Raw genomic sequence first — 12,857 nt, 5'->3', positions numbered from 1 at the left:
GGGGGGGAGGGAAGGAAAGGAAAAAGGCACATTTAGGACTTGCGTGTGATAAACAACTTCTTCATATAGAGACATTTTAAGATATCTCAGGATTTCCCAGGCAAGTAATTAAGGGTGTGTACAGGCTTAAGAGATGATAAAGTGTAGCCAACACCTTGTGATCAGGTAACACACCCAGGAGCACAAACAAAGCTTTGTAGATTACAGCACAGGTACTTATGGGGCAGATGATTTGCTACTGAATATACAGCATTACAAAACTTTGATTTCCATCCTGGACATTCATCTTCGACTAAAGATTAGTTGGAGTTGCTTCTTTTTTTAATCTAGAGTTACACATTCCGACTTTATCTTTGCTAACTTCGCTGTAAGTCACTTTTAGCCTATCTAACGGCAGGCAAATTTTAGGCACTGAAACCCATTTAATGCTTTCTGACCATTTCTTCCTCAAATGACTATGCTGACATTAAATAGGAGACAAATGGCGCCTTCAAGTTCTGTGATATTCAACAATTTTAAGATAATCCTTATAGGTTTCCATTTCATCCACTTTTTCCAGTACAAACTGAAGTGTATCCTTACAAATTCTCAGAAGAAATTCATCATTCAATTTTCTTACTAGTTAAATGAAAGTGTTATTCCACGGGGGACTGAAGAATACAGTTGATTCACACGAAGCATTCCCTGTATCAAAGCTTTTTATCTATCCTAGGAGCAGCAGCAGCTAGTTACAATGGAATGTAATGGTTTTTTTGGATCAAGACAACATTCTTCAAATGCTTGGTCCTAGAGCACTCTGTCTTCCCCCTCCCCTTCCCCAAGGGGAACATAAGTATCTGTTTCTTCTGTAAGTTAATAACGTGTCTTCAGATAAGCTTTGCTTCACCAGTTCAAGCAGTAGAAAAGTCAACTTTTTGTCATTTTAGAAACTCTCATGCTTACCAGCATGTCATTCCCTACAAAGCTGCTGTGGTAACACTTGCATTTTTATAGTCTCGCTCTGTCATCATCACACTAAGGACGTAGCTCCTACACCATCCAAGCTGGAGTTTTAGAGGTACAGAAAATCCCACCCACTTATTTCATACACAAAAATGAGGCTCATCTAGTGCAATTAACACATTAGGAAGCAACACCTCTAGGACAATTTCAGTACTTGTTCATTCAACTGGCCCACCTATTTTAAAAACAAACCAAACAACTGTAGAAATGTTATGTCATTCCGTCATAGTGACTTAAGTCACTTAAGTATGTGACTGACTCAGAATGAAAGTGGACATCATATAATGGCTAAATGCTTTACAATTCACACATAAAAGCTTCTGTAGAAACCATGGCTACTCTAGAGTTAGAGAAGTTACTTAATGGGCTAGTAGCTAACCAGTGTTCATTTTTGCAGTATGCATGAGATAACTTTGCAATTGTTCATGCGTTGTTTAGCATCACATGCACCTATGTCGTACATACATATAAATATTACATATGAATCCTGTTGGGCAGGATTCGGATGGGACCCAGTCTCTGCCTTGTGCCCAAGGTGCCCTTCCTGACAGCTGACTCCAGACTCAGAGAAGATAGGATGCGGGCGCCCTGGGTGAATTCGGGTGTTTGGACCTAAATGAAAGCTGGAGCCCCGCATCAGCAGGAGCTGCGTTGCCAGGAGAGCTGGGGTAATGCACTGCGGCTGGGGAAGCTTTAAGAATCAGTGCACATGCTGCAGGCTTAGCGTGGGCTCCAGGAACATTTCAATTGTGTGATGGTTTCAGCCTTTAGATTTAACTGGGGTTTCCTCTGTGCATGGGTGAATAGCCTTCAATGATTATAATCTGGTTTTCATGTTTTTTGATTTCATGTAATTTCCTTGTATTTTTTTCATGTTAGTAAACACCACTTTCTACATAGAATAGCCACTATCACTTTTGCAAAAAACTTCCTATGGATCTGAACACAAAAATAATAGCGCAGAGACAGGAAATCGTGACAGTTTTCCGCCAGATACTCTGTATACAAAGATTCTGTAAATACTACTTGGTGTTCGAAGTTACAAACCTTCAGCCAGTACTTCCTCCATCAGATATTTTGCATCCAAGCTAACTGTACTGAATGTAAGAGGAAATGGTTTAATCCAGGTGGGAATATTATCTTACACACTATGAAAGGCATATTGACGGATAATTGCTTGCACTGCATTAACATCTAAGACACTTGTAGTCCAGATCTTATATTGTTCTTCTGGGCCTGCTATTCAAGCTGTTGTCAAAAATAAATACAATCCTGAACAGCCCACTTCTTCATCGTTACACCTCTGCTTTACATTTGATGTTGAGGGTATCTCACTTCATTTCAATTATTTTACCTCTCAACTTATGAAAAGCTCTTTTTCCTAAATGGGAGAACTATTTTGTACATATATAGAAGTAAAATGTTTTATTTTAAAATTGTTCCTGAAATGTATAATGTATAAAAGTGCATTTCTGAATGGAAAAATTATGTACATCATGCATATGTCATACATATTGAGGAGAGGCATATCAGATGTGAGCTTTTCCAATATTATTTCCAGTATTATCATATAAGATAGTAATGTACACTCCTATTTTCCAAATATTTATATCCACCCTCATGCAGATGAGACCCATGTAGAGGATGAATTTCTATAGGAGTCATTCCGACACTGTATTGCACCCATTGCAAACGTTAGTGTGAGCACATAATGCAACTTCTCTAAACAATGCAGACTAGCACTGTATGCAGAAGCTTGCTGGATATGCAGGAGCCTTTCTCAGCTATTAAATGGGCTACTGGCGGTAACGGTAAGCGTGTAACTACAAGAAATTCCTCTTGGTATGAAAATGATGACCAGAGGTAGGCAGAATTTAGAATCATCAGTACTCCAAACAATCTAAGATAAAAAGAATCAGGTAATTGCAGACTGAAAGTACACCATATGGAAACATACGGGGCTATTTTTATGTATAATTAATTACTGAATAGGTCAGGTTAGTCTCTAATTCAGCAAAGCTCACGCACAAGTACACATAGTTCTAATCCTTAACTATAATAACTGATACGAAAAATGTAGTTACACAATCGCTCAGAGACCTTAAGAGTCCCTTCATGCTGAAATTTCATTATTGCTCTTTTATATAATTGAATTTAGGAGTGTTATATTAATACCACAGCATTTTGTGAATTTCAGGAAGGAAATACAGACAGTATATATAAATATACATATACATACATATATATATCTAAGTTCAGTAAATGAGACAGAGTTCCAGCATGTAGCAAGCATTAAAATATTTACAAAAGTGAAATTAATTATTTCCTTTTGGTTTTTTTTCAGTAAAGAAGTGAGAACAATTACAAGAAAAATTACAGAATTTTTCTATATTCTTCATATGCACTAATTCTTAAATAAGGTGAATAAACTAGATTACTTTAAAGTGTTTGATTCCAGGGTGGCAACTGTATTTCAGGTGTATAATTGAAACCTCTTTGTACCAGGAGATCTGCATTTAACCAACAACAAACATAGGCATAAGGATTGCTGGAGTAGAGTGAGCAGGCAGTGGGATTGGAAGAACTGAGGAGGAAGACGACTGCGCTACATTTTCCTGGTTTAATTTTCTTTTAATTCAGTACTGTATTTTATTTACTTGCTATTTGTGTTTAATTATCCAGGACTGTATTTTAGTATTTAGTATTTGTTTGTATTTGGGTTTAGTTCATTTTTTTAATTATATTTTAGTTAATATCCTGCAGATCATACACATGAAAATACAGCTGTGTAAGGGGGGGGTCAGGAAAAGAAAAAGGTATCTGTGGCAATGCCTGGTTTCCTAAATTTCCTCCTCCCAGGCCTTTCTCTCTTTCCATTGATATAGAAAGTAAAAGTCACCCAGACTTTCATGAAGCAAGATCAAAGTGCAAACCTAATCTTACAATGATGCTACTGCTATTTGGCTCAAGACACAGCTGTAACATTCAGTTCTTCTTATTACAATCATTTCAATATCTATTTTATTGTAAACTTAAAGAAAAAAGTAAAACCCTGAAATAATAATTAGTTAAGCCTTAAAGTTCCCCCATGAATATAATTTTTCACGTCTAGATGTGAATGGTATGGCTGAGGATTTAAATAGGTGACCCTCATGAACATCAGCCATGCTTTCAGAAAGGTGCCAAAATGGTGCTACTTACTGTAACTGCAAAATTTGTGAAACCTCTGCATTGTCTTGACCGTTTGATAGTCAGTGCTATGAAGACAGTATGAACGGGAACATACACCAAAAAGAGATAGACAAATGGATTTCTGATACTGAAAAGGATACGTCTAATTCACTCTGCAAGGAAAAGACATAGACAACCATTAGTTACAGTTTGATCTCTCATCTCATAGTCATTAAACGTTTCACATCCCTTTAGAGGATAAAATAAGTCTTCAAAATATAGATACAAAATTTTAGGGCGATTCAGATTTCTGTTCTGGACTGTACAATTACATGCTCTTTCCTGCAACACTGCTTTGCCTTTTATGTGTTACCTGCCTCTGTAACAAAAGCTAATGTCCTGAAATTTTTACTTAGAAAAACCCACTGAGGTCACCCACAAGTAACAACTTGAATATACACAGTGCCATCTGACTGAGTGGGTGGAAAACCAGCATCTCTAATTATGGCCCTACATTCTCTCCTCCTCCTCCTGCAAAAACAGGCTGTTAATGCCAAGTTTACAATTTATATAAAAACACAGTTAAAAATGTTGCTGCAGATCATTTCAACACAACACAGTTAAAAGTACTGCTGCAGATCATTTCAATAGCAAAATCTAGACATTGTATATACCCATGGCTGTGGTAGCTGTGGCTGGATGTATTAGGAGAGGGAAGGTAACTCCAAGCTTTGGACCCTTAGCACTTCTAACTATTGCTCCAGCCCCAGCAACACAATTCTTCACATAGTCATAATTTCCCTTCTAGTCTTGGTCTGGATTTATTCCAAGTAGTTTTACTCATTTAACCAAAACGTCTGAGTTAGAAGCCCTTGTGGTCTCCCTGCAGTCAACAGAAGAGATGGGTATCTTCAACAGTTGACTCAGCACACTTGAGGCATGACTCACTTTCTCGAGATACTCATTGGTCTCCACTGCTGGTAATGGGAGCTTAGGATGACCAAACTTCTAACTTAGGTGCCTCAGTTAAATGTCTAAATTTAGAAACAATCACAGCCTCAGCAGCTAAGATCTTGCGCAGTTAGAGTGGAGCTTCCCCAGTCTCTGCTGAAAGAGGGAATCTTTATCTGCTGCTGAGGAAATTTAGTTTGCTAACATGGTTTCCACTCACAATCTAACCCTGGAGTTTTAGGCAGAGTTCCCACTGGTAAAATTGCTCTTACTTCTGTGGTCTAAAGATGCTCTAAACTGGACTAGTTCTAGTCTACAGGCCTCCGCTGAGTGACCCTGCCATTCTTCAATTAGAAATTTTTTATGCATCACAAAAATTGTATTTTAAGAGCCTGATCAGTTTGAGTTTTCCTCAGCATTAAAAAGTAGTTGAAAACATTGGAATATGTATTCTGAACAGTATGCAGAGTTTTCCCTGGGTAGCCATTATAAAAGTGAAGGGGACTCAGAATTACATCTCACAAGCAACTGTGAAAGCTTTCCTCCTAATTCTGTTAATGTTTGTTCTGATATTTGAATTCAAGCTCTGTAAAAGCCATTAGATAAAAATAGAGTATGTGAGAATGTTTAAAGCTCACAAGCCTAAAAATAATAGATGACAAAATGTCCTTCTAGAGCAGTTCTTCCCTTTCCCAGAGTTTTGTCTCCGTTGTCATCATCATAATTTGGGATTCTGCTAAAATTCTCCAAATCCTAGACATTAATCCGTTACAGAACAGACTTATACTTTCTTGCTCTGTGGTTTCTGCCAGAAACCCCAACTAGAATTATAGCCCTCTTTTTCAGTGCTCTGCCATTTACCGTGTTATATGCTATTAAAAATAGAACCACGGAATGAGATTTCTTTAACCACCCCCCTTTTTGGTTCCCCTAGTTTCAAACCTTAAATGCTATGGAAAACACAAAAAACTCTGGTATGATGAATTCAGCAAATCTCTAACAACTATCAGTGGTTGGGTTATATATGTGGTCAAGGAATTACATATACTACATTTATATGTGTAAGAATTACATCTATTTTTGCTCTGTCTCAAGTGAAGAAAATAAAAGTTGAGAAGCGGCTGGCTACTATTAGCTCAATTAGATAAATAAGATGTAACTAAATTTTATTGTGCATTCCTGTGTTTCCAGGATCAAATTCTGTTCCTGGTTATCACTGCTTAGGTTGCGACTGCAATCATAACAATTTTAAGAGACAATACTGAACTTAGTACAGTCAGAAAGGGATATACTTAGTACCAGCAGTTTCAAGAGGCTGGTGCAACGTTAGTTGAGATAATAGCATAAAAAAATTGCCAGGCATCTGCATAGTGAAGGGTGCAGATGACTTTTGCAAGCATGTCCTTGAATTCACAGAGCGAGCTCTGCGCATGTCTGCTGTGGTACTAGTACTGGGAAACCAGTTACAGACCCTGCATACTCATCTCTTGTATGTATAATTACCAACATAATACCCTGAGGTACATGGACTACGGAGGAAACTCTATCCAGTCCTCTTTTCTGAGAGGGATATCCAACACATTTTAGCATAGGCAAACTGAAATTGTGCCCAAGTACAATTTCAGGCAAATTTCCTTATAACAAGATTATTACAAGTCCTATACTAAATAGCACATGTTCTAACCAGGATTATAATGCTGCGTTTTCAAACTTTGTAAAAACAAACAAACAAATCTCCCACCAAAAGGAGCAGTGTCATTTTAACTGGAGCCATGTCTGATGTTGAATCCTCAACAAAATGACTATCTCTATAATAGCTGTTTTATCAGATATCCACTGGTGCCTGACAACAATACGGGGAGCACAAGTACAGACTGGTTTTTGAGGTTGCATTTGCTCCATCCCTCTGATCTTGTTCAGTGAGAGTGATGTCAGCTCCCTCCTTAATGCTTACACCACCTTTATCATGAATGAAGTGCATTTGGGGGATGTAATGCTAAGAACTGCAAAAAAGAACTGTAAAGAAAAACGACTTTATTTGTTTAAAATGTATAAAATGCCAATGGCTAATTTGGCTAATTTAAGAGTAGATGACCCAAAGAAACCCCTGAGTATAAGCATATAAAACCATGCTTTTCTAACAGAAATACTTCTGGTATTCCTTGTCTGATGATTTATAACCCACATATACATTTACTTCTTCGAAAAAACAACTAATACTGCTTTTTTTTGCCTTTTTTTTTTCTTTTTTTTTTACAGTGGTAATATTACTGCTAAAGTATTCAAAATTCTAAATGAATATGAAAAAAATATTTTCTCCTTTGATTTATTCCCTGAAATGCCATATTCACTAAAGCTTTGAAAGAGGAGAAATATTTCATAATAGATTCAATGTCTCACTCACCACTCTGCTGAAGTATTTGTCCAAAACTTCCACAAAATTATGAATTAGTTCATATACTGCCATCTCATTCTGAAATTAAATTAAAAACAAATGAATATTAAATGAATAGCTAGAAAATGTAATAGTATTCTTTGTGTTATTTCAGTTTGTGGTGTATGAAAAGCAACTAGAAAATATAATAAGATCTACAATGAAGCGCACAAGCTCAGGCCGCCATGGTGAGAGGAGGTGTGGTTACCCAGTGGAGGTACCGAGAGCAGGGGAGTGCTGAGGGGCAGAAGCTTCAGGCCAGCCACACAAGTAAGCACTGCAATACCCAATGGACTTGCTCGCTGGGCTGCTGCCATCCCATTGCATCCTTTGTTCCACCATCACCCAGGGTAGCTAGATAGATACAGCTAACTAGGCTATGCCTACCCACCCTGAAGTCACACTGGCCAGCTGCAGCACGGAGCCAGGCTATGCTGCAGCAGTATAGATGGGCGATTTTTGTGTGATGTAGCAAAGCCAAAAGGATTTGCCCAAAATTGCATGCCATTATAACCCTGACTTCAAGACGCTGTGGTAGTCAGCAGCTACCTTCCACACCACCCAATTAAAATCTCCAATAGTAAGCTTTGAATTAATTTCTGAGAACTGGGAGTCAATGTAAACACTAAAGCCTTGCAGGCTCAGCCTGAACAGATGAAATAACAGTACTTGTCAATTTTCAGTTAGATACCTTTTCTTTTTTCTCCCCTTTTTAAAAAATACAATAAATTGGCATCTTTCTAGCTGACAGCATGGGAATTTTTTCTTTGGCTGAGGAGGTTAAAATCAGTGAGCAGTTGGGAAGTCACCGCAGATGAGACAGCTGATCTGGCTGTAATGCTAACATTTGTTGAAAAAACCCACCCTACATAAATTTGTTTAATCAAACATAAATTTAGAAAGCAGAATCAGTATAAGGCTCATGAAGACTGCCTCATGATAACAGTTCAGTCTACTGCTACAGAATGAAGTCAAACATACATTTTCTTTTATACCTCTTTTTATTTCACAGAAATAAAAATGTCTTTTTGCAATGACTCCTTGAAATTCTGTAATTGCTATTGCAAAATTCCATGCTGGAAAAAGACTTGAGTTCTTGCCCATGACCACTACAAGCTCTCATTTCAAGAGTGTATATAAGTTCTTACCTCCGTCTCGTTGATTCCAACGACTACGAAAAGGGCTGCATACTGTCGGTATACCAGCTTAAAGTCCTTATACTCAATGAAAGAGCACTAGGCAGAAGCAAAATGAGTCAAACTTAGTGGCTGCCATTTAAGCATATGACAGTATTAAGCACAGAGTGCTCAAAGAGCCTAAGCTTTCATGTTCGTAAGGCCCACAAAGAACAATGGATTTCCCAAGAGCCACCAAACGATTTTGACCTGAAAGAAATTTAGTAGGATAACTATTCCACAAAACTTTTCATCTACTGGCAAAAAACATGCTACTGCTTTTTAAATGGAAAAACTGGAACATACAGAACAGAAGTGACTTCTTCAGGATTTTAAGGCAGCCAATACTTCCCCTAATTTTTCATTTGGAAGCACTTCCAAAAGAGACAACCTCAAGGTAATTTTCATATTTAAAAGATGATCGATATTTTTATGTAAAAATTAAGAGTATTAGATTTCCAGGCCTAGGGGGAAATTCCCATGTCTTTCATAATAAGACAAAAGCCAGCAGATGGTGCTGTTATACACTGCTTTACAAGTCACCTCCTTTTTCTTAAGTATCATTTTGCTCAGTTCTTGAAATGGCAGCATACTGTCAGCTCTTTTAGTGAAGTTTCCGTTTGGAGATGCTCTTGCAAGCAGTATGGAGGAGGTTAATTTCCTTAGTCACTGTCAATTCTGTGAACTAAGGTACTTTATAGGAACTGCTATTTTTTCTGAGGTTTTCTAGAATGAAATATGAGGACCACCGCTCAAGGTCACAATTAATGAAAAATAAAGCAGCTGACTTCAGAACACAAACCAAAAAACTCCACTCACAGTCCAAGTCACAGATTTCTCCTCCAATGCAAGTCAATGTGCTCAAAAGTTTTGCTAAGTTTGGCACTTTTCTTAAAGAACCAATGGCTCAATTAAATGAGCCATGAAAATCTCAGCTTTCATGTAAGAAATTTTCCAACTTGTGAGTTTTCTGACTTTCTTGCAGAAAGTGTGAACACTTTTTTTTGAATAAAAATGCCCAATACAGAAGCCTAAAAATTTGTGTTTCCAAAAACCCCTGTGTTTTAGATAGTATTTTCATGATTTGGAATCCTCTCTCATAAGTTTTTTGTTTAAACTTGGAGCTGTCAGTACTATCCCTACTACCTTCTGGCAAAGCAGCAGTAATATCTCTCTATTGATCTCTACCAGACAAGCAATAACAGGATAAAATAAATTCTTCCTGGACTTCTGAGCTTCTTCAGACAAACAGGAGGAATATTCATGACAGTGATACACAAAACTCCAAAATCTCTGTAAGCCTCAGAAAAACATATTTATTCAATGCAGAATAACAGTTCAACTGACTGAAGCCCTAATCTAGAAACACAATCTTTTTCTTCATGGGTACAAATGAAATAATGACCTGCAATGGAAACTGATGTGTTTTCAGAGTTATCGACATGAAAGATGTAAGATGTTGATAAAATAAAATGGCTAGGGGAAAAACTACAAAAAGTACCTGATCCTTTGAACGGGAGAGACAGTTTTTGATTACTTCAGCTTCCAGCATTGTCCGTTTATTAATTTCTACATGCTCGTAATACTTAGAAAGCCTTGTTTGTCCTTGTTTGTTTACCATAAGAAAAAATTTTATCATTTCTTTTTTGTTGATCTCAGCAGTAGATTTGAATATGGGGTGCAGGAATCAAGGAGAGTATTTCTGTGAAGGAAAAAAAAAAAAAGGTAGTATACATAGGAGTTATAAAAGACTTCCTAAAAGCTAGCCAGCCCAGATCCGCATATATTTAAGACTGAGTTTATTGCCAAAACAGAATATAGGAAAAAAATCTCTAATCTTTTGCATGCATCCCATGAGTAAAACCCCGTTTTCTTCCCACACAAACAATCACAAACTACCTAATAAATACTAGCTTTTACATTATCAGGAAATTTCATTTCTTTGTAGGATTTGGGGAAGTGGAGGAGTAAACAATTCCTACCATAAAAAACCTAAGTGGTTTGAGAACATTATCAGAATTTTGCCCAATACCAAAACATAAGATTAACACAGCTCATAAGAGCAAAATTGGCCTACGAGCACTTTCCCCCCGCCCTCTGACTTGTATTTAACAATTTCATTCATACCATCCTGACATCAGATTGAAGGGAGAGAGGACAAAGGGAAATGCATGGGCCACAACACCTGACCATTTCTTTAATGCAGAATGAGAGCCTCCTAAATACTTGGGTATCAGCAGTATCAGCACACATCTTGAGCTGGACCAGAAGCTGCTGAAATCTGTTTTCTCCCATCTAATTTCCCATACTGATGCGAAAAGTAGATTCTGCACTTAATGAAAACTAAGTGTGGGTCTTTGATAGCTAAGGAGAAACCTGTTCATGTTAATTACCCAAAAGAGCTTAATCTCAATCTAAATAAATATTAATCCACACACCACCACTGAAATACAGTTGTAGAATATAAATACGCCACATGCAACGTACAATGAAAAAGCCTATTAAAAAGAGCACAGCATATATCAGAATCTGCTTGCTAAACAGCTGAAATCTTTCATGTTTTGAAAAGCATGCAAAAAAAGGTAAGCTGCAGATGTAATTTTTTGAAATAGAAGTTCTGGGTTATTTTCTTTAATGCCAGAAAACAGTCACTGTAATGTTTTCCCTCTGACTCTCTATTTGGATCACAGATTTATTGACCCAAATGCTCTTGAGGTTTATGCACTGGAAATAGAGCAACTACCACAAAAGCTATTTCTTTATTCCAGTTCTGAAGAGTTGCTCCTTGCCTGGTGCAAATATTCTCTCCTAAGGTCTCACAGCTCCTGTGAGAAAAGTCCAAGCTGAAAAAAACATATCAGGAATGCACAGAACAATAGAGTCTAGCTCCTTGTGTAAAAACAGTGTATCTTAATGCAGAATAGCAAAAGGGGAAAAAATACAAAAACCAAAATAGGTCTCAGAGGCAGCAACCTCATAGACATTTAAACGTATGCTGATTTTTTGTAACAAGGCAAGCTGCATAGGTGCTGCCTCATATTATTAGCAACTTGAATAAACTGACTACATGCCATTCATGGGTGATATAATCTAAATCGTTCCTGACAGTGATACAAAAAATCCCAATATATTGTGCTGACATTAATTATTGCTTACTTCTGATTCATATTGGTCACGTAATTTTTTTCTGAGAGAAAAGCCACTCTATTATCATCACCTAGATCTCAAGAAAGCGATCCTGTTTTCCTCAGTGTACTGTAGTTTACTCCATATACAAAGTCTAGATTTCTATACTAAATGTATCTTCACTAATTAGACCTGATACTTAGAATTCATTTCTTAACCAAGTGACACCTCCAGGGAATAGGAGTCCAGGATGAATCCTCAGGACGAGACAGTCCATTTGGAATCGTGACAGTCTCAGAGCTTTCTCACCTCCACCAGGCACGGTGAAGTCTCTTCACGCCCAGAACAGGAGCGCACTTTTGTTGATTCGCTCCGACAGAAGAGTCATGGACGCTGGTCAGTGCTCTTGTGGTGGTGCACGTGGCTTGTCCACTGTGCCCCGGGCTTCTGAAATAGCACAAGTGGGTCTCGGAGAAAGAACGAACCAGGTAATTACGACAAAAAAGGGCCCAGATGGAAATGTATGACGGGATCTTCACTCCTGGATGGCAGCTTAGGCTGACACCTATGACTAAATGCGAGAGTACCATCTATACAATCTTTTCTGCATTTAATATGTGGTTCTTTTTTTCCCCATTCTGCTTTGTATTGCTGCTTGAAGTTAGAGTTGCAATAAGAAGAGATGTCTTAATATTTTGAGGCATAAAGAAAGATTAAACAGTGAGATGACTTAGTCATTTTTTGATACAAACCTTCCAAGAAGTAAGGGTAAGAATGAACGACTCAGAAGGAGGCACTCTACCAAGGGCCAACCTCACGAGCAAAAGAAACCTGAAGCTTTAAAGCTACTTGAAAAAAGGTTGTGGTCTGAAAGAGGAACAACCTAAGAAATGCTGCCCATTGTTTTAATGAAAAAAATAGCAAGCTCAGACACAGGAGACCAAAAGCTATGCACATCGTTCCTACCAACTGCAAAACATGTCTGTCCAAGCTAAACA

The 12,857-nt window shown here is 37.7% G+C and overlaps 1 protein-coding gene across 1 annotated transcript; it reads right to left on the bottom strand.

The window, feature by feature from the left end:
* Positions 1-4,288: 4,288 nt before the first annotated feature.
* AP4S1 (adaptor-related protein complex 4, sigma 1 subunit) lies at positions 4,289-10,372 on the bottom strand (the record flags this gene model as incomplete). Its single annotated transcript, XM_009573249.1, has 4 exons — positions 10,235-10,372; positions 8,707-8,793; positions 7,529-7,597; positions 4,289-4,346 (listed from the first exon to the last, which is right to left on the bottom strand). Coding segments are annotated over exons 1-4 (352 nt in total), but the record flags the coding sequence as incomplete, so codon positions are not given.
* Positions 10,373-12,857: the final 2,485 nt, after the last annotated feature.

Source organism: Fulmarus glacialis, unplaced genomic scaffold (assembly GCF_000690835.1).
Source record: "Fulmarus glacialis isolate BGI_N327 unplaced genomic scaffold, ASM69083v1 Scaffold50052, whole genome shotgun sequence".
NCBI lineage: Eukaryota > Metazoa > Chordata > Aves > Procellariiformes > Procellariidae > Fulmarus > Fulmarus glacialis.
Note: the sequence above shows the minus strand (reverse complement) of the source record. Positions and strands in the feature narration are given on the sequence as shown.